The sequence below is a fragment of the Archocentrus centrarchus genome, chromosome 24 (genome assembly GCF_007364275.1).
Source record: "Archocentrus centrarchus isolate MPI-CPG fArcCen1 chromosome 24, fArcCen1, whole genome shotgun sequence".
In the NCBI taxonomy this organism is placed as follows: Eukaryota; Metazoa; Chordata; class Actinopteri; order Cichliformes; family Cichlidae; genus Archocentrus; species Archocentrus centrarchus.
Genome location: NC_044369.1, coordinates 14,383,253 through 14,405,351, shown reverse-complemented (window position 1 = coordinate 14,405,351; position 22,099 = coordinate 14,383,253). Strand labels below are relative to the sequence as shown.

General features: G+C 41.3%; 1 protein-coding gene across 2 annotated transcripts in view; it reads left to right on the top strand.

Moving 5' to 3' along the window:
• The first annotated feature begins 3,230 nt into the window (after positions 1–3,230).
• Positions 3,231–22,099, top strand: part of akap12b (A kinase (PRKA) anchor protein 12b) — a 53,158-nt gene continuing 34,289 nt past the window's right edge. For both annotated transcript variants that reach the window (XM_030722144.1, XM_030722143.1), the window contains exon 1: positions 3,231–3,506. In XM_030722144.1, the coding sequence (XP_030578004.1) occupies positions 3,366–3,506 (141 nt within the window). In that variant the 5' untranslated portion in view covers positions 3,231–3,365. The remainder of the gene's footprint in view (positions 3,507–22,099) is intronic.

Below are 22,099 nucleotides of genomic sequence, written 5' to 3'. Positions count from 1 at the left end.
AGTGTTCTTAGGTTTGAAAGCCTCACCTTTACCCCTCCAAACATACCTTTTCTTCAGAAGGCGTTTGGCTTGTCCATGTGGGCAGCTGCAAATTTCAATCAACCTTGAAGGTTTTTGGATCAGGGGCTTCTTCCTTGGTTGGCACCCTCTCGGTCCACGGTGATCTCACTTCACTGTGGACAGTGATGCTGGTGTTCCAGCAGTTCCAATTTATGGCTGCTTCCATTGTTTATTAGATTCAGACATATTGCCTTATCTTCTAGATGTAGCATCCAGGTGAAGAACCTCTCACATACTCAAATTTAAATCCAATCTTTATGGAAGTCTCAGGTAAATCCAAGTCAAAACCAGTTCACAAAGTCAAAATGATTTTAAAAATTCAAATGCAGAGAAAGCAAGTCTCCAATACATAGAGTAATTTTATAGGAAAATAAAAGATTTATAAAGCAGGGGGTGAATGTTTGGCAGCATGGTGGCGCAGTGGTTAGCACCGCTGCCTCACAGTTAGGTTCGATTCCACCTTGGCCTAGACCTCTCTCTCTGTCTCTGTGGAGTTTGCATTTTCTCCCTGTGTCTGTGTGGGTTTCCTCCCACAGTCCAAAGACATGCACTTACTGGGGTTAGGTTAATTGGCTACTCTAAATTGCCCATAGGTGTGAATGTGAGTGTGGGTGGTTGTTTGTCTCTGTGTTAGCCCTGCGACAGGCTGGCGACCTGTACAGGGTGTACCCTGCCTCTCGCCCCATGTCAGCTGGGATAGGCTCCAGCCCCCTTGTGACCCTGAACAGGATAAGCAGAAGAGCATGGATGGGGTGAATGTCCATGAAAATCAATTAATGCTGCTGTAAGTGAGACTTGAGTCCGCAGCATATTACCAGTAAGTAGCAAAATGATCTCTACAGTCACTTTCAGTTCATGTTGCTGTTGTTTGACAGGTTATGTCATGTTTTTTCGCTGTGTTTCTCTGTGCAAAGCCTTCATTTGTGTCACTGCACTCCGTGTTTGGGTTTTGGTTTTGGTTTAGCTGTCGGGACCCTCAGTCTAGGCCTGTGTGAACTTGGCTTTGCTTGGACTGTAAATTTTGGATTCAAAAATTCCAAACAAAATGACACATGGCTAAACCTGCAATTACCGTTTAAACCAGAACTTCAAACCAGTTCTGCAAACCAGAGCAACTCTACACATACACTTCATCAGTACAGTGAGTCACAGCAAATCATCCATCCATCCATCCATTCGCTTCCGCTCACAGCAAATCATAAACAAGATTAAAAGAAGAAGCTACAGAGATGTCAGAGAGAGAGAGATTACATCAGAGACTGGATTCAACTGAAATAACAAAGAAGCTGTCTGTTTTGCTGCATGTGTTACGAAGGTTGTGTTCGTGTTTTGACATGAAGCACAAGAAAGATTGTTCTAGCTGCAATATGAATTATCTCAGTGTCATAATAGCACAAAATGCACAGACATGAAAAATACATTTTTAAACAAGGGGAGAACTAAGTTGAGAAGATAGCTTTAAAAAAAAAGCCCAAAGCATGCTTAGTTTAAAAACAATCCTTTTTCTTTCAGCTGCTCCCTTCAAGGGTCACCACAGTGGATCACCTGCTTCCATCTCACCCTGTCCTCTGCATCCTCCTCTGTCACGCCAGTCCTCTGCATGTCCTCCTTCACTACATCCACAAATCTTATTGATGGCCTTCCTCTTTTCCTCCTTCCTAGCAGCTCTGTATTGAGCATACTTGGTCCAATATGTCCACACCATCCCTCCTCTGCACATGTCCAAACCATCTCAGCCTCGACTGTCTAACTTTGTCTCCAAACTGCCCAAAGCTGAGCTGTTCCTCTGATATACTAATTTCTCATCGCGTCCATCCAGGTCACTCCCAGTGAAAATCTTAACATCTTCAGCTCTGCCACCTTCAGTTCCCCCTCCTGTCTTTTTGTCAGTGCCACCATCTCCAAACTAAACCATGAGGTTTACCATCATGTAAACCTTCCCTTTCACTCTTGCTGCTGTCCTTCTGTCATAAGTCACCCCTGACACTCGTCTCCAACCACTCTTTTGCAATCAGTGGCTGCCTGAACTCTAAAACCCATGGACATCACCAAATGCTGTGTTCCCTTCCTTGTCATGCTCTGCCAGACCTTAACTGCCTTCAGCTGCTGCTTGTTTTGGGGTCTTTCTGTCTTCAGTTTTGTATTTAATAACTGAAAAGCATGCTCTACTGGGCTGACATCAGGTGACTAACTTGGCCATTGAAGAATATTTAATTTCTTTGCCTTACGAAACTCTTGGGTTGCTTTTGCAGTATGCTTTGGGCCATTGTCCATTTGCACTGTCAAGTGCTGTCCAACCATTTCAGCATTTGGCTGAATCTGAGCAGAGTATAGGCCTGCACATGTCACAATTCATCCTGCTACTTCTATCAGCCGATTCCACTGGCAGCCATACAAGCCCATTTCCTCCATATTTGACAGACAGTATAGTATGCTTTGGATTATGAGCTGGTTTCATCTGTCCAAAGAATTCTTTTTCTTGACTTGACTTGGCCATGAAACTGCTTGACAGTCAAATGTCCAATTAATTTCGAGCCTTGGGGTCTGTGTATATAAATGTCTGTAACAGTTAACGCAACCCTTTGGTTAAACCACTTGAATTAAAGTCCGCACTTCTATCACATTTTAATTATTTGATTTAAAAACCACTGTGCTGATTTACAGAGGCAAAATTACAAAAAAAAAGCACCATTGTCCAAATACTCATGACTAAACTGCAAATGTGCCCAGGTAAATTTTACCTGTCACATTACGTATACTTTCTGTCCCCACAAATAATGTGCGTTTCGTTGAGTCTTATTTCTTATAAAAATGCACTGTTTTTTCATTCTTCTGTTGATGTTTGTAACTTCTGCACAAACTTGCAGGCTTCCTTCCCATGTGTCATTGCTGTGTCTTTAAAATGGCTCAAATTTCATTTACCAGTCTGCACGGAAAGAACCGATTAATGCAGTGTGTGAATAAACAGTGCGGCATAAATGCACTTTATGCTTTTAATTACCAGCCCTCCTCTTCTGTCGTTTGTTTATCCTCCATCAGCACTGACTCGGATGCTGCAAGGCGTGCCGCGCACACCGGAGCCCCATGTGATACTGACGGGAGATGTAGGAGGAGGGGGCGTCCTGAAAGAGTTTGCTAGACCCGACACTTCATCATTCCAGATCCAGGCCACGCCGGGGCGGAGCTGCATCGTTCTTCGGACGCTTTTGGATACTCGCTTTCTAAGCACAGTCGTCCTGCTCTGGTTGCGTTTATTGTGGAGGCTTATTTAGATTGAAAGTAGCCAAAGACGAAAAGAGTTCGCCATGGGAGCACAGAGCTCAGCGCAACGGGATGGGAAGAGCCAGGAGGATGCCACAGCCTCAGCTTCAGCTTCAGCCTCCGCCGGAGATCTGAGTACAGAGGTGAAGGCGCACCAGGAGGGAGGCAGCGTCCTCGACAGCAAGGTACAGCCGATACTTGCGCCTTTCAGTCCCTGTCACAGTGAGCAGAGAGACAGACCCGGGGGGGGGGGGGGGGGGGGGGGCTCTGTCTGCATCTGTTTCCAGCTGTAAAGCTGCTGACGTTTTGCCATTTTATTGTGGGTTTACCTGTGTGTTGGCAAATGTACCTGTCGCCCCCCTTCCCCCTCAGCCTCATATAACCTTTCACTGTGTGCATGAGTAATGTGCTGCAGCGCACGGGCTCCATGTGAGCCTGACGCTGTTTTTGCTGAGTAATGGGTCGAGTCTGCAGTCCCGCAGTAATAAAACGCCAGCAGCAACTCAGCCGGGTCCAGGTTTGCAGCCAGACAAGCCGCCATTTAGTCCTGGATACGGAACGTTAGCGTATATTTCTTTATAAAATAGCAGTTCAGTGAATTTACTGTTTTACTGCTTTGACGGGATGAGTAAAGGATCTAATACTCACAGGCAATTCATGTTCCTGTGCACCAAAAAAGTTATTTTTAGGCTTTATAATTATCCCAGCACAATTTCACATATCTTTTTTATAAATTGCACATATCTTTAAAAAAAAAAAATAAATAAAAATCGATATTTTTTATTAAAACAAGAGTAATTATAAGAAAACAGAAACAGGGAAATAAAAACATTTAAAAAAGTTTTCTTTAAAAAAAAAAGAAAGAAAATGTGATACTCCATTAGTAGTATAAATATATCATTTTAAAATGGCGAATATTGCAGTTTATGAGGTTCATCATAGTATTATATGTTTCATGCAGATGTTGATGTGAGAGCACTGAAGAAACACCTGTTTTTGTTTGATCTCTGCAGGTCACGAAATAGTTAAAATGTCTCTTATAATGTCTCAGTGCCCCCTCTTGAAAAGTCTCAGACACAAAGACAAATATATTCAGTTTACTCAGAGAAAAGCACCAGATCTTCTCATTAGAGGAAATCAGAGGTTTGACATTTTCACTTGAAACATAACTGAGGGGGAAAACGAACAGGGCTGCTGATTGTCTAAATCTTTAGACCTTTCCCTTTAAATCAAATCAAGCATTTTGATCTCGTGACTCCACTGCTAGGCATAAACAATATTAAAATGCTTTAGATATCCCATGAGCCGGGCGTTTTTCTAACTCTACTCTCACATTTAAGGCGGATGACACTCCAGAGTCCCACTGAAAGTAATTACAGGACACTGACAGTATAGACAGCATGGAATTGTTATTTGTCATTAATCTTTGTTCTTTTTTTCCACATTTGAATTTAAAAGTGCATAAACAACACTTATTCATAAAGGCTAACATGTTGTTTTCACTGCCTTAGCCCTGCACCATGCTGTGGTCCAGCTGCCACCATCTGAGGTGTCCTGCAAACACTGCACTCTTACCAGTGTGTCAGTTGCTCAGTATTGTGTGAATGCATATTTGGAAAGTGCCTACTAAGGACTATTTATGTCATGGCCACCTGCTCCATTCATGCCTCATATAACCTATTGGATTTATTGAGTTTTTTATAGGTTAGAGGTCAAAGGGTCACATTTTGTGGCCCATCTCAGTCCCTGAAAGCAGAGTTTTGTCAAGATTTTAATCACAGTCATTCCTTCTTGTTTATTTCCAAAGAACGTCTGTGTGGCGGTTGGATGTCTTGGCCTCGAGCTCTTATCGCAGGTGTCATCATGGTTGCAGTGTTTTCACTTGTATTTCCAAGTAACTTTGGAATTTGTGATATGAAATATTTCAAAGCTGCCAGTGTGGTTTAAGTATATCTATTATCCTCTGTGATTCCAACCGTCACAGGTGAAGAAGTTTACGACTCCTGATCTTCATCTCTGCCACTGACAACATATTTCCACTCATATTGTTTATTAATTCCACATCAGTAATTATCAGCCAGTATCACATGTTATTTTATTTGTAGAAATGCATAAAAATTTGTAGAACAGATCTTTTGTCCTAAATCCTAGCAGAATCGGGGATCTTTAAAGAGATCTTTTACCGCCGACAAAAATGAAATCTACATATTTTTTCCTCTCACCTGCAGCAAGCTGACATTGCAGCTCAGCCGAGGGGGGCGCCATCCCAGTCACGCTGTCCTAAACACGAGCCACTCGTCATGGGTGAATGGATGTTTTCTTGTGCAGTGCTTCGTTTAGTGGGTGTGGTTCGGTAAAAGGGAAAAAAGAGACTGCAGACATTTCCACACCCAATATCTTCAAAGCTGCACAACTCACACCAAAACAATTTAGATGGATAAACAGTGTTAAAATACATTTGATTTTTGAGTGGACTGCCACTTTAACATGATGAGCTGAAGGGTCTTTGCAAGGCACCATAAAATTCACTGATTTGATTATCAGTGAATTTTATGTTGGTTCTGTTGTGAGGCCAGGCACAGTAAATTTCACAATTAAACTGATTATTTTGAACACAGGAAATAATGATGAGCTAGATGATGCTACAAGATGCTGACAGCACTTCTGCTGAAATGGCAGAAATGCCAGATGTAGATACTTTATATACAACCCCAATCCCCAAAAAATTGGGATGCTGATTAAAATGTAAATAAAAACAGAACGCAATGATTTACAAATCTCATAAACACATATTTGTTTCACAATAGAACATAGAAAACAAATCTAATGTTTAAACTGAGACATTTTACTGTTTCATGAAAAATATTAGTTTATTTTGAATTTATTGGCAGCAACACGTGTCAAACAGGTCTAGACTGCAGACAGGCCAATTAAGCATCCAGACTCTTAAGCTATGAAGCTAGGCTGTTGTAATAGATACAGTATGTGGTTTAGTATTGTCTTGCTTAAATATGCAAGGCCTGAAAAACACTTCATCTGAATGGGAGCAGATGTTGCTCTAAAACCTGTATATACCTTTCAGCACTGATGGAGTCTTTCCAGATGTGCAAGCTGCCAATTCCATAGGCACAAATGCACCCATATACCATCAGAGATGCAGGCTATTGAACTGAGAACTGGTAACAAGCCACATGGTCCCTCTCCCCTATAATCCAGAGGATGTAGCATCCATGTTTTCCAAAAAGAATTTAAATTTTCAATTTGTCTGATTAGAGTTTAAATGAGCTTTGGCCCAGAGTAAATTGTGGCATTTCTGGGTCATATTCACATATGTTCTTCTTTGCATGATAGAGCTTTAATCTGCAGTTGTGGATGGCACAGTGGCCCGTGTTCACAGACAGTGATTTCTGGAAGTGTTCTTGAGCCCATGCAGTGATTTCCATGACAGAATCGTGCCTGTTTTTAATGCAGTACCTCCTGAGGACCTGAAGATCACAGGCATCCAATATGGATTCTCAGCCTTGTCCCCTGTGCACAAAGATTTCTTTTGATAAATTTTGATAAAATTATGTGCTGTAGATGATAATCAAAGTTTACATTGAGGAACATTATTCTGAATTTGTTCCACAAATTGTAGATGCAGTTTTTTACAGATTGGTGAAACTCTGCCCAACTTTACTTCTGAGAAACTCTGCCTCTCTAAGATGCTCTTTTCATACCCAATCATGTTACTGACCCGTTGCCAATTAACGTAATTAGTTGCTAAATGTTCCTCCAGCTGTTTCTTTATGATACCACTTACTTTTTCAGCCTTTGTTTCCTTGTCCAAACTTTTTTGAGACATGTTGCCATCAAAACCAAACATTTCTTAAAATGTTCTCAATTTGATATGTTTCCTTTGTTCTGTTGTGAATAAAATATGGGTTTATGAGCTCTGCAAATGATTGCATTCTGTTCTTATTTACATTTTACGCAGTGTCCCAACTTGGGGTTTTTCAGTTTTCTTCATTCTCTAATCTGTTACTTTATAATCATTTTTGAAAAAGAACAACTGAGCTGCTGCAAGCAGAACCTGGTATGCCTGTTGTCCAGCACAGAGGACAACCATGACCTTGACTGTGGCTTTAAAGTATGTTTTATTCTTGAACTATCTCAGCAAAGGGAAGGAGCAACAGGAAAACTGCTGTTTTCTCAGTAAGTGATGCACATCACTTACAGAGAAAACAGATATTTTAAATCCATTTATTTCGAATAAACATCGGTGTGAAACACGACATGTAATCTTTAAGGGTTCATTTTCATGTACGCTTGTATAATATGTTGTATTTTGGGGCGAGAGGGGGAAGCATGTGTGTGCTTTCCTGGTTGGAGCGGTTGGAGCCTTCGTGCTTGATATACAGTCAATAAATATCCTCCTCACTCCACAGAGGAATTTTAAAAATGTTTCCCTCTCCACCACCGCCACAGCCCGCCTTGCTCATACTTCTTTGCCTCCTCGGCCTCACAAGTGTTATCAAAATGATCACATTATGCTTGTAATTCGTGTAGGTGTTTCTGAGACATTTTGCTTTTAGCGCAAAAATGTTTTTCTTTCACCCACCGCCGCTAGCTTTGCTGCTATTTACATTACATACTGTGTGACCTTTGAGGCTCATGTGTGCATTTCAACCAGGAAGATAAATCAGGTGAGGGATTATGTGTATGCCTTAGTTTGGCCTGTGTAATTCAGTTTAAGTGAGATACGGGAATCCTAGTTTTTAGATGGCACCACAGTCCTTTCTTTCAATGTGTGTGTGTTTGGTTATGTCTCTCTATAATGCTTTTATACTTAATATAGCAAACAAGTAATCTTAAAAAATCTCTCCTCAGAAGCTTCTTCCAGATATAGAATCTGCAAATATTAGATTTATCTGCTGCACAATATGTAAGTTTGTCTTTTGAAAAACTCCCCAAAATGTTAAACCTGAATTTATGATTAATATATTAGAGCAATCCTCTTATGCCAGTAAAAGTTTCCAGGGGTCAGCACCTGGGCCAAGATGTTCATGAACATTAGATCTCTGCAGGGAAGGTTGTCTCTTCCTACAGCACCACAAAGTGAAGCAAAAGGTAAACTGTGATCTGTGAGGCTGATGGTATGAACTGGAAATTGTAACAGAAATTTTTTGAGGCAAACTGAACTGAACAGATGGGCCAAATGTTATTACAGCTCAACTTTAATGTGATGGTACTGTGAGGATTCTCATGAATCCAGATGAAATGATATTCAAAGGCAAACTTCACTTGTTTGAGTTTCTTGAAAACATTTTCAGCTCTGATCTGAAAAGCTTCTATAATTATATATACTCTATATTACTAAAAGTATTCACTCGTCTGCCTTCACACGCATGTGAACTTGAGTGACATCCCATTCTTAATCCATGGGGTTAAATGTGATGTTAGCCCACCCTTTGCCGCAATAACAGCTTCAAGTCTTCTGGGAAGGCTTTCCACAAGGTTTAGGAATGTGTTTATGGGAATTTTTGACCATTCTTCCAGAAGTGCATTTGTGTGGTCAGACAGTGATGTTGGGCAAGAAGGCCTGGCTCACAGTCTCTGCTCTAATTCATCCCAAAGGTGTTCTATTGGGTTGAGGTCAGGACTCTTCCACACTAAACTCACTCATTCATGTCTTTATGGACTTTGCTTTCTGCACTGTTGCGGAGTCATGTTGGAACAGGAAGGGGCCATCCCCAAACTGTTGCCTCAAAGTTGGGAGCATGAAATTGTTCAAAATGTTTTAGTATGCTGAAGCATTAAGAGTTCCAGAAAAACAACCCCGCACCATAATCCCCCTCCACCAAACTTTAAACTTGGACTGCAGTGTTTTGGTGAGGATCCTCCTGAGTTTACAATTGCAACACAAGGATTAACAATGTTATTACTGGTAAACCAACAGGTGAGATATGTCACATTGTGTCTTCTTCTCATCAAATGAGATGTATGAATGCTATAAGATCAGTAAATAAAACTTTCCTAGTGGTGTTAATCTGATCTTGAATGCATCAGCAGGCAGAGATAGAGATTTGATATGGTATAACAGGAGAGGGTGTATCACAGTGCATGCGTTTTCTTCAGCTTCCTTTTTTTTGCAGCCCAGTTTGATTGGAGTTAGATGGGAAATGTCTGTCAACACAATGTTAGTGTTGCAAATGTAAATTCTTATTGCATTAAATCTCATCCACACAGACTCTGAGATTAACAATAGCAAATGCACTACAAGTACCCACCTGGACATGAGACCTGAATCACAAATCGGGTCCACCTCCCATTACAATGGCAGCGGCAGGTGACTCCAGTGATCCAACATCATGTTATGTAATGTAATGTGTGCTGATTGAGGCTTGTACGTTCCTGTATAATGAGCTGTGGCTGATCAGACGCTGCTCTGGCTCTGATTATCCTGTTTAACAGACAGAGAAAGAGAGATTGGGGCAGGGGGGGGGGGGGGGGGGGGGGGCAGAAGAGATCAGACAGAAGATCCATTGAGGATGGGTCGGCATGGGGACAAGTGAGGAGCCCCTGTGTGCACCAGAGGAGGGGGTGGAAAAGTATTTTGGGTGAGCAAAGAAAAGAGGGGACGGGTGTAGAACACAAGAAGAGAAAAGTTTGAGAAAGAGAGAGTTACAGGGGGCCTGCCAGTGTGACACAAAGGCAGATGAATCAGCCGATTGTTTTCTCAGTCCTCCCTTTGGCCTGATTTTAAAAGGACACTGATGACAGAGGTTGAATGAAAATGGGCTCAGGTGGCAAAGAGTGTTTGTTAATGTAGGTGTTGAAAGTGGAGGTATGGAACCTCCTGCTATCACAGGACAAAGTAAAAATATGAATGAACATTGATTTATTTTCCACTCTGCAGTTACATCTACCTGCTTCATTCAGCAGATTTATCGACTTAATATGAAGTAGGAAAACGACGGCCACCACACAAGAACATTTCATTGCACTTAACATATAGAGTTTATACAAAAAAATATGAGCGTCTAAGTTTTATTTTGGATCAGTACACAGGTGGGCAGCATTGGTTAGCACTGTCTTCTCACACCAAGAAGGTTCTGGGTTTAAACCTCCTGGATGTTTGGGGCCTTTCTGTGCAGAGTTTGCATGCGTGTGTTGGTTTCCTTCAGCATTTTAAAAACATACTTGTTACATTTCTTTCTATACAATGAAATACAGAATATAAAGGAAAAACAGTTTGTACAATTCTGAGCTTCCAAGTCAATATTTGGTATGACCACCTTTATTCTTCAACGCAGCCTGAACTCTCTTAGGCAGCTTTCTTGTCACTTCTTTAAGTAGTCTTCAGGAATATTTCTCCAGGCTGCTTGAAGGACATTCAAAAGCTCTTCTTGGCTGCCTTTTGTTCTGTTCTCTGTCAAGACATTGCATTCCTCTTGTAAGACCTGGTGCCACTAAATTTTGGTCCAGTTTTTGTGTAATTTGGCATACCTCAGCCTTTTCTTCCTGTTTCCTTTCCTTAAGAATGGCTTCTTGACAGCCACCCTACCCATTGAGACCGTTTCTGATGAGGCTTCAGTGAATAGTAGATGGATCAAGTGAAGGGCCAGATGCGTCTGTCAGGATTTTTTAATTATTTCTTAAGGACATGACTTTCATATAGTGTTCATCAGCCAATGTCAGAAAACTTTGAAAGATCTTCAGAAAACCTGGAGAACTATTGCTCAAGACCACTTAAGAGTTTACCTGCATTTTCTACCAGCTATAAACTGAAACAGAAAATATTAAATATCTCACCACTGACAAATGTTTACTAATGCCCACCAAGGAGTAATATGTTTACCCTGTGGTAATCTGAAGGCACTAAATAATTCAGTAAATAGATTTAGAGCAGCAAGTCTAGGGGATTTAATAAGTGTACAAATGTACAAAACAGTACTAAATCAAACCCTTTTACCAAAAAAAGTCCAGTTATCTGTCTTTACAAAGATGTAAAAAAAAGTATAAAAGACAGCAGTATGCAATATAATCATGAGGTTGGTTTCCATTGAGAAATGTACATTTATGGTGTAATGGCACTTTTTTGTATTCTGAAATGTACAAACTTGAATTTCCTAATGTCTTTAATGTCCGTAAATTCCCCATTGTGGGACTAATAAAGGTGTTCGTATTCATATTAAGAACTATTTTAATTCTTTGTGGCACAGATTCAACAAGATGCTGGAAACATTTATCAGAGATTTTGGTCCATATTGACATGATAGCATCACATAGTTGCTGTAGTTGCTGACTGTGGAGGCAAACGAGTACAGTGAACTCACCGTCATGTTCAAGAAACCAGTTTGAGATGATTTGAGTTTTGTGACACTGTGCGTTATCCTGCTGGAAGCAGCCATCAGAAGATGGTATAATGTGATCATAAAGGGGTGGGCATCATCAGCAGCAGTGCTCGGGTAAGCTGTGGTGTTCAGTTTGTACTGAGGGGTCTAAAGTGTGCCAAAAAATACCCCCCACACCATTATACCAGCAGCAGCCTGAACTGTTGATACAAGGCAGGATGGATCCATGCTTTCATGTTGTTTACGCCAAACTCTGACCCTACCATCCAAATATCACAGCAGAAATCAAGACTTGTTAGACCAGGCAACATTTTTTACAATCTTCTGTCCAATTTTGGTGAGCCTGTGTGAATTGTAGCCTCAGTTTCCTGTTCTTAGCTAACAGGAGTGGCACCTGGTGTGGTCTTCTGCTGCTGTGGCTTCATCTACTATCAACATTGATGTGTTGTGCATTCAGAGACACTCTTGTACATACCTTGGTTATAACATGTGGTTATTAGATTTACTGTTGCCTTCTTTTTGGCTCAAAGCAGTCTCCTCTGACCTCTGGCATCAGCAAGGCATTTTTGCTCAATGAACTGCTGCTTACTGGATATTTTCTCTTTGTCAGACAATTATCTGTAAACTCTAGAGATGGTTGTGTGGGAAAATCCCAGTAGATCAGCAGTTTCTGAAATACTCATACCAGCCCATAAGGCACCAATAACCATGCCACATTCAAAGTCACTTAAACCACCTTTCTTGAAAGTGTGAAGTTTGAACCTCAGCAGGTCATCTTGACCTGCTGAGGTGCTGTAATGTGATTGCACTGATTAGATATTTGTGTTAACAAGTCTTTGAAAAGTGTGCGTAATGAAGTGAAGTGAGTCTATAATATTACTTCATTATAATATAGATGCACCCAGCAGTTAAACTCTACGCACTCCAAGCAGACAACTAAAACAATGAACATTCCCTGTTTTTCTAAAAGGGAAATCAAATTTAGAAAGTTTTTTTTTTCCCATGCTCTCGTTGAGGATAAACAGGAAGTATCTTTCTTCTAATTGGTCTGTCACTCAGCCAGCTTTCTATGGCCCATCTCTCAGATACACTGCCAATTCAATAAAAACTGACGTGGGTGTTTGAGGATGTGAAAAACCAGTGCTCTTTTGTTCCTCTCCTCCCATCACCAATTTTGTCAAATGATGAATCCATGAGACAATACCAAATACCAAAATGGCATCAAAATATTACATAATGACTTTTTTTTTTCCTGCATTGTTTGTTTTTCTTTGTTGTTTTTGTTTTTCCAGCGTCTGTGCAGTATTTCCACTTCTTTTCTCCCAGCTTAATTACGCAATATTCGGATGGCAGTTGTGTTGCACTCATGCAACACAACAGAAAGCCCAGAAAGAAAAGTTTCTCCTACTAAAAATATGATTATTTCTTTGTTATTTCTTATAGATACTGGAAAACTTTATTTTTCACACTGAAGAACAATACACATTAATCAAGTTGATCACAACCAATACATGTCTTCAAACTGTGAATTTTTCAGTAATTTTAGACACCAGTACTATAGAAGAAGGTACTTTCGGCTGTTCCCTGATCTTCCATCACAGTAGATGGATCCACATGTTTAATTTGGCACTGATTGCCCTTCCTGACACAAACCTCCCATTTATCGAGGTTTGAGACTAGTACTAAGAGTACACTAGGTCATGACCCCCCTGAGGATGGACCAGCAAGGCGTTGCACTTACAATGACACTGCCTGTAACCATTATAACATGATTTGTTCAAGCAAAGAAAACTAGACGTGGACCTAATCAGTTATTGGCTATGTTTGCCATTCTGTTATTGATATTTCATTTGGAATTGCGTCAACAGAAATTGAAAAATTCTTTTATTCACTTTACAAGTTACAATCCTTTTCTGTTCTCCTTTAACTGGAGATGTTGGGAGGAGGTTTTGTCCACTGAGAGCTGTTGTCTTGTGGTGATAATACATTATTGAATATCTAGGTCTGACCTGCCAGACTTGTCTTGTCCACCGTCCCACAGGGACTGTTATAGCTGCTCTGTCGTAATCAATCATTATGATTGGGCCAACTCTCCCACATCAGCATCCCAAACATGTGCAGCCTTTCAGCATCATTTCACCAGTTTTTGAGTCTTCATGTGAAGTAAAGATAACAAAGAAGACTGGAACACCTCAAGAAACAGAAATATTTTTATTTTATTTTTGGCTTAAGAAACACAAGTATTATTTATACATTACATCATATTAATAAGCATACACAACCTTGCATAATTAGGTTATGATCTTATACATAATCTGATTAAAGCATAATTGCTTTATATGGCCACACCTATCCAACCAGCATGAACCAGTGAATCTGGCTGATTTTGGGAGTTTCAGATAACATGGTTACTCTTCTAACAGTGTCCTTTATTTGGCACTCTTCAAGCATTTTTGGATTTGCTCACCAGCCTTCCCTTTGGTTTCTTCTTTTGCAGCTTCATAAGTCATCTTTTTATCTTTCCACACACCTTAAAGCTCATACTCTGCACAGTGTGAAACCGAGTGTGGACATACAGTAGGTTTCTCCATTTTGCTGTATGTTACTTTGTCTATTTGTTGAAACAAAATGGGTGGAAGTAGCCCCAAAAGAGTCTTCTGTTTGTATAACCAAGCAGTTATGTTTAAATTACACAGACATGATCATTTGGGGTGTCTGTGGCTCAGGAGGGAGAGCAAATTGTCTGCTAATTGAAAGGTTGGCGATTTGATCCCTGGCTTCTCCCGTCCACTTGACAAAGTATCCTTGGACAAGATAGTGAGCCCTGAGTTGCACTCATCAGAGTGTGATATTGTGTGTGAATGTTAGATAGAAAGCACTTAGATGTAGAAAGTGCTTGTATGAGTGCGTGTGAAAGATAAAGTGCTCGTGTAGAGTAGAACAGTTCTTTTACCATCCTTTCACAGGCACCAAACTGTACAAATGGTCCTGGTTTGCCAAAAGACTCAAAATTTCAACTTTCAGCTTTGTTTTTTGTAAATCTTCTATAGATTCCTGATTTGTTTAATGCTTATATAAGTGTTCCTTATTCAGAGTAAATTCCTTGTGTGTTCCTGTCAGATACTACGTGTTCTGTTACTCAGCCAGCTTTGTCCAAGTCAGTAAATGTTCCTAAGTTAGTTCAACCTGAAACAGTTTTTATGCCCCCAGACACTGTTTATGATGCATGTGTGCAGGCCCCTACAGAGACTGTTGCTCCACCTGGGGCCTCCGCAGAGACTGAGCACCCTGCATCTATCCTTGCTTCCAAAGTGGGGTTAGGCTGCTCCTGCATTTGATTCCAGGGTGAGGGGGCCCAGACTCCAGTCTCAGCTTTAGCCTCCAGAGTCAGCAATGGGTTCTGTGCAGCCACGGCCTTCTGAGGAGACTATGATCCCTGCTGATCTGCTCCAGTCTTCAGTGGGATTGGCGAACCCTGTGGAGCATCATCAGTCTTCTGAGGGGACTGTGACCCCTGCGCAGCCCCAGTCCTCAGGAGAGATGGCTGTGTGCCTTGCATGGGCATATCTCCTATTATACTCAGTGTACTCAGGTTGTGCAGCTTGAGTATGCTGCTAGAGCTGCCTGCGCCCCAGTCATATGAGGAGATGGTGTGCCCTGCTGAGCAGTCCAAAGGTGTTGGAGGAGAGAGAGAGAGCGAGAGAGAGTATCCGGTGCTACTTGTGAATCTTAAGAAACCTGTGGAACCTATGCAGCTGGACTCCAGTCGGAGACTGCTTCTACACCCGTGTCTGTTGGTGCAGGGTCCTCTCTGCCTGCCTTTGCCCTGGCCAGCCCAGTCACTGTGGTTTGTTCCTGCATCATGTACTGGAAAGCTTGTCCAGCTCAACCCAGAGGGCCCTGATCACCCTGCTGAACAGTCTCCGCCTGAGCCAGTGGGTCCTGCTCCACCTGAGCCTGAGAGTCCTGAGCCAGAGCCCGTGAGTTCCAAGCTGCCTGAGTCGGAGTCTGAGGGTTTCTGAGGGTTTCTGAGGGTTTCTGAGGGAACTGCTCCGTCTCGTCGCTGCCCATTCGGTGGCCCCCCTGAGTTGTTCCATCCCCACTGCTGTCTACCCGGCTGTCCCCCTGAGTTGCTTCGCCTCCATTGCTGGACTCTCTTTCTCCAGGTCCCGCCCCATGGCCTGGCAGGCTTTCTGAACTGTCATTCCTTTTTTTGGACTCGTGTTTTTGGAGTCCCTGTTGTTCTTTTGTTTTCTGTTTGTTTTTGAACTGTTTGTCTTGTGGATTTCAGCAGCCAGTTAATAAACGGCTTGCCTTTTGTTCACCTCTGTCTGCCTGCCTTCGCATCTTGCATTTGGGTCTTCACACTCAAGCATCCCGTGACTCAAACAGGTTCAACTTGTGATGACACTAATGGAGACAATGGCTTAAAGTAAACAAGTGTAAATTAGACCACATATATATGATTATGGCATGCTACTATTTCAGTTGTTGCACCTGAAAGGGGGAAAAAGTGAAGCCATCATTGCTTTAAGCTTTGAACAAGTTCTGTAGCATTAGCAAATAACCTTTCCCTTCCTGTTGTTTTCAGCATGGTGGAGAAGGTGAGCAGGAGCAAAATATTAGTCATAGTTTTCCTCATCCCATCTCTCTTGCACTCGTTCACCTCTCTTGCTCCCTTCCTCTCTGTTGCTCTTTTTAACACATCTATTTTTCATCAGCTTTGGTCCTGATGCAGCACTAACTGCATCACAGAACACAGTGGAAGATGTGTGAGGTCATGTTTTGAGTGTGTCTGTGTGTATTTCCAGTAATGGTGTGTGTGTGTGTGTGTGTGTGTGTGTGTGTGTGTGTGTGTGTGTGTGTGTGTGTGTGTGTGTGTGTGTGTGTGTGTGTGTGTGTGTGGCTCTGGTGGGAGTAGGGGCATTTGAAGGACAAATGGTGAGTCATAGCTGCTGCTGTGTGGATGCTCGTGAGAGGCAGTGTAGCCACTGTAATCTGTACAGCTGAAGTGTGGTTACTGTATTAATGCATATCTTTATTACAGTTTAGTTATATCAAATTACTCTGCTTTTGCTATTTAATGTGATGTTTGTTTTTTATTTTGGTAACACAACCTTTACTGAAGTAAAGATGCTGAACACCAACAGGAAGAGGAGGACACAAGGAACACTATTTATACAATAAACACTCACAGACATCCCAAAGGTTGAAGAAACCAGTTTGAGATTATTTAAGTGGACATGGTCCCCAACCACGCTCAGGTAGGCTGTGGGACTGAAACCATGTTCAGTTGGCTCTAAGGGGCCCAAAATGTATCAAGAAATTCCTCACTCCTTTACAGCAGCACCGCCAGGATGGATCCATGCTTTAAGCCAAATTCTGACCCTACCAGCTGAATATCACAGCAAAAATTGATACTCATCAGATCAGGCAACGTTTTTCCAGGGTTCTGTTCTCCAGGTTTGATGAGCCTGTGCGAATTGTAGCCTCAGTTTCCTGTTCTCAGCTGACAGCAGTGGCACCTGGTGTGGTTTTCTGCTGCTGTACTTCATCTGCTTCATGGTTTGACAAGTTTTGTTGGGTGTTCCTATAAGCTAAAAGAAGTCTAAGCTGACCACTGACATCAACAAGGCAATTTCACACAGAGAACCGCCACTCACTGGATATTTTCTCTTTTTCAGACCATTCTCTGTAAACACTAGAGATGGTAGTGTGGGAAAATCCCAGTAGATCAGCAGTTTCTGAAATACTCAGACAAATCTGTCTGTCACCAACAACTGTGCCACATTCAGAGACGCTTAAATCACCTTTCTTCCCCATTCTGATACTCAGTTTGAACTTCAGCAGGTATACGCACTGTGTCATTCAGATAAAGCTGAATTTTGTAGCTTATGTCACAAACTAAAGATAAAAAAAAACAGTCTAGCTCTAATCTGGGATTTCTTTTGTGCCTAACTAAAAGTGCTGTTAGCCCAAACCATATGCTGAATACATTACACTTTATTTGGACTCTTTCCCACTAACAGGGAGCCTGTGCCGTAATTTGAACCGTTAGGCGGGTTTTCCACTGCCAAAGCACTCAGTGCTCGGCCGAAAAATGGGTTCAATTCCGGCCCGCAAACTAGACAAAGCTGAAGTTGGTTTCCGATTGCAGCTTCCAATTCGGGAAATGGCTAATGGGCCATTCCACTTAATTTTTCGCTACCTTCAGCATCTTTAATCTGCTCTAGTTAAAAATCTACAACACCTACACACTTCAAACCTGGACTAGATTATTCTCAACTAATAATAGAGTATTTAAAACCATGTGTGTGATTTGTGAAACTTCAATAAAGGGCGATTTCAGCACCTTTTTTGCATCTGGATCACACTAGAACTGATCAAACTCCAAAACTACAACACCTACACACTTCAAACCTGGACTAGATTATTCTCAACTAATAGTAGAGTATTTAAAACCATGTGTGTGATTTGTGAAACCTTTATCTGATTTGTGAAACTTCAACAAAAGGCAATTTCAGCAACTTTTTTCCGTCTGGATCACACTAGAACTGCTCCAGCTCCAAAACTACAACACTTACACATTTCAAACCTGGATTAGATTATTCTGCACTAATAGCAGAGTATTTAAAACCAAGTGTGTGATTTGTGAAACCTTTATCTGATTTGTGAAACTTCAATAAAGGGCGATTTCAGCACCTTTTTGCATCTGGATCACACTAGAACTGCTCCAGCTCCAAAAATACAACACCTACACATTTCAAACCTGGATTAGATTATACTAAACTGATAGCAGAATAATTAAAACCAAGTGTGTGATTTGTGAAACCTTTATCTGATTTGTGAAACTTCAGTAAAGGGCGATTTCAGCACCTTTTTTGCATCTGTATCACACTAGAACTGATCAAGCTCCGCAACTACAACACCTACACACTTCAAACCTGGATTAGATTATACTAAACTGATAGCAGAATACTTTAAACCAAGTGTGTGATTTGTGAAACCTTTATCTGATTTGTGAAACTTCAATAAAGGGCCATTTCAGCACCTTTTTTCCGTCTGGATCACATTAGAACTGCTCCAGCTCCAAAACTACAACACCTACACACTTCAAACCTGGATTAGATTATACTAAACTGATAGCAGAATACTTTAAACCATGTGTGTGATTTGTGAAACCTTTATCTGATTTGTGAAACTTCAATAAAGGGCGATTTCAGCACCTTTTTTCCGTCTGGATCACATTAGAACTGCTCCAGCTCCAAAACTACAACGCCTACACACTTCAAACCTGGACTAGATTATTCTATTGTACTGGCTAAATAATTAGAGCACAATGAAAAGAAAAGTCAAAATAGGCAAGTGTGTGTTAGTATGACAAGTCCTAGTTAAAACCATAAACATGCCAAACTTCAAATTTGTAAACACTTTTATTCAGAGCTTTCCTTTGAGTTTAATGATTTGATCGTCTCTGTATTTCTGCTCGTAGTTGCATGAGAAGCTCTCCTCTCTCACTGCAAAAAAGGCATTAAGTTATGAATCACTTGAATTCCTTTTCTGTTTTTTATACATGATTATTTTTGGATTGTCATATTGCTTCAGTCATTTTAATTCTCTTACCTCTCCTCCACTTGGCCATGTTCAATTTGTTCCACTGCCTCAGCCCTCGTTAGTGCTCTGGTTTTTTTTCAGTGCATTTATGAATGCCTGCGTTACATCCAAAAATGTAAAATCACAAATCACACACATGGTTTTAAATACTCTACTATGAGTTGAGAATAATATAATCCAGGTTTGAAGTGTGTAGGTGTTGTAGTTTTGGAGCTGGGGCAGTTCTAATGTGATCCAGATGCAAAAAAAGGTGCTGAAATCGCCCTTTATTGAAGTTTCACAAATCAGATAAAGGTTTCACAAATCACACATTTGGTTTAAATTATTCTACTATCAGTTTAGAATAATCTAGTCCAGGTTTGAAGTGTGTAGGTGTTGTAGATTTGGAGCTGGGGCAGTTCTAGTGTGATACAGATGCATAAAAAGTGCTGAAATGTGCATTTATTTAAGTTTCACAAATCAGATCAAGGTTTCACAAATCACACACTTGGTTTTAAATACTCTACTATTAGTGCAGAATAATCTAATCCAGGTTTGAAGTGTGTAGGTGTTGTAGATTTTTAACTAGAGCAGATTAAAGATGCTGAAGGTAGCGAAAAATTAAGTGGAATGGCCCTTTAGCCATTTCCTGAATCGGAAGCTGCAATCGGAAACTAACTTCAGCTTCGTGCAAACTAGCTGGCCTGGAACCAGGAACGCGTGCCGAAAGCGGCAGAGGGGCGTGACTCTGCTGTCTCAACATCAAGTTTTCTACCATATTACATGTGTATTACATGATAAAAGCGAAGCGATTTTCACGGCTGTGAATTAGGTTGGGCTCTAAGGCTGAACTTGCTGCTTTGTATCAGTTCATATCACAGATAAAAGGACACAAAGTGCGTACTTGTCGTCTTGCTCTAATCGCTGTCTGTGTTTACCTCTGTGCTGCACACATGCTGTAGTAGAACGCAGTAAAACGTATTTGCAGCACAAGAAAGGGGAGCGTGTTCTCCCACGTTTGTGCGCTTCGGCTTCCGTGTCCATACGAGGACCCGCCCACGCTCATACGTAAAGGAGCAGTTCACAGAAACGCGGTGGGAACGCGGGCCCATTCTTAATCGTTTCGCCGGTTCCTTGGGATCGGCACGGGAACTTGCTCCGGCTCCGGTGGGAAAGTAGCATAAGTGGCATATTATGACACAAAATGCCATTTCTGAATGATTAGAAACATATAGCACAGTGGAATCCAGGGGCCCATGCTATTTGCCTGAAGTTAAAGTGTTACAGTGTGACAGCAAACAAGCATTCACAGCTCTATTGACTTGAAAACTGAAATATATCTTTGATAAATAAATGTAATGAGATGAGGAGGCCAACACTGAGGAGCTGGTTGTTTTCTTGCCAGAATCCAACAGAGCCCTTCAGTGCTGATCTCCATGTATTATTATTATTATTATTATTATAAGTGAGAAAACATGATTTAATATCTCTCATTAGCATTAAAGCAGTAATAAATAAGTATGTGTGTTTCAGCTGGTTCAGCTGACTGTAATGAGGAAGGTGTTGGCTCACGAATACAAACCCACAACTGTAACTTCATCTTTAAAACTCTGTGTTTTAGATTTTCTGACTTTTAAAATCATATCTCATTACCTCAAACAAAATAAGTGGCTCGCTGGTGAACCTTGTGGAAAATGTGGCTGCTCGAGAGCTGCAGGTCTGTGAAAGTTCTCTGTCATTATAACCACGTCAAATGCAGTCAGATTTGCTGTTGTGGATTTGTGGTCCATACTGGCCCAGCCATAAGCTGTTGTTGAAAATGTTTTGCCAAACAAATAATAAATAAAGTTATTGCCATGGGTTTTACAGTTTTTTGTAATTTGAAAAAAATGTGTTATATATATACTTTAAGGAGAAATATGTGCTCCTTCTCAGTGACACCCAATATGAAAAAAATCCATCTCTTCAGCACCACAGATCATGTGACACTGAATGTTGTTTCTGTGCCAAAACCTGGATGAAACATATAGACATTAACAGAGCAATAATCTAGGAGTAATTTGAGGCCCAAAGCCATAAAGAACACAGTCTACTTTAAGTGCCTCGCTAATTAAAACCATGTTATGGTTCCTAGTCATCTTCTCCTCTCATATAGGACTCTAAGGCTCAAATTCTTATCGGATTCAAGACAAGGAGGGTCAGCAAAGAGGCTGGATTTGTTATTTCAACTCATTTAGAGAGGCAGGCCCCTGGGGTCAAACACTGGCCAGTGTGGCCCGATTACGATCGTGTCCTGGGGGGTCTTAACTGCGGCCCGGCTGTTGTTGTTGTTTGGCTCCGTTTGCTGTTCAAGTGTAGCAAACCGCACAGATGAGGGGGTGGGGATGATGAAAAACAGACAAATGGTGGGAGGCATAGAGACTTGCGGTTAAAAGGTTAGTGATGCACTGATGTAGGTAGAGGAGGACATCCTGCCCTCTCGTGTTGTCCTGAAATCGCAGCTAACAGGTGTGCGTGTCGCTGCAGCTTTAGTGTCACTCATCGGTTTGCATTGCTTTCATCTCTTTCCCATGTCTCTCTCTCTCTCTCTCTCTTACGCGCAGGCATGCATGGACACAGAAAAGATTGTGTTATGGGGTTTATTTTTATCCCTCTCTTGTTTAATTAATCTAATTCAGTGTCCCTGTGGTCCCTCCTCTCACATCATGTATGTGAACCGGAAATTAAATACAGCTGACAGTTACACACAGAGAGACTAATGAAGTTTTCAGGTCTGAGTGGAAGTGGGCAGCATAAAACAGTGATATGGTCTTGTTAAGAGTGGGCAGTTAAAATTTAATTTCAGGTAT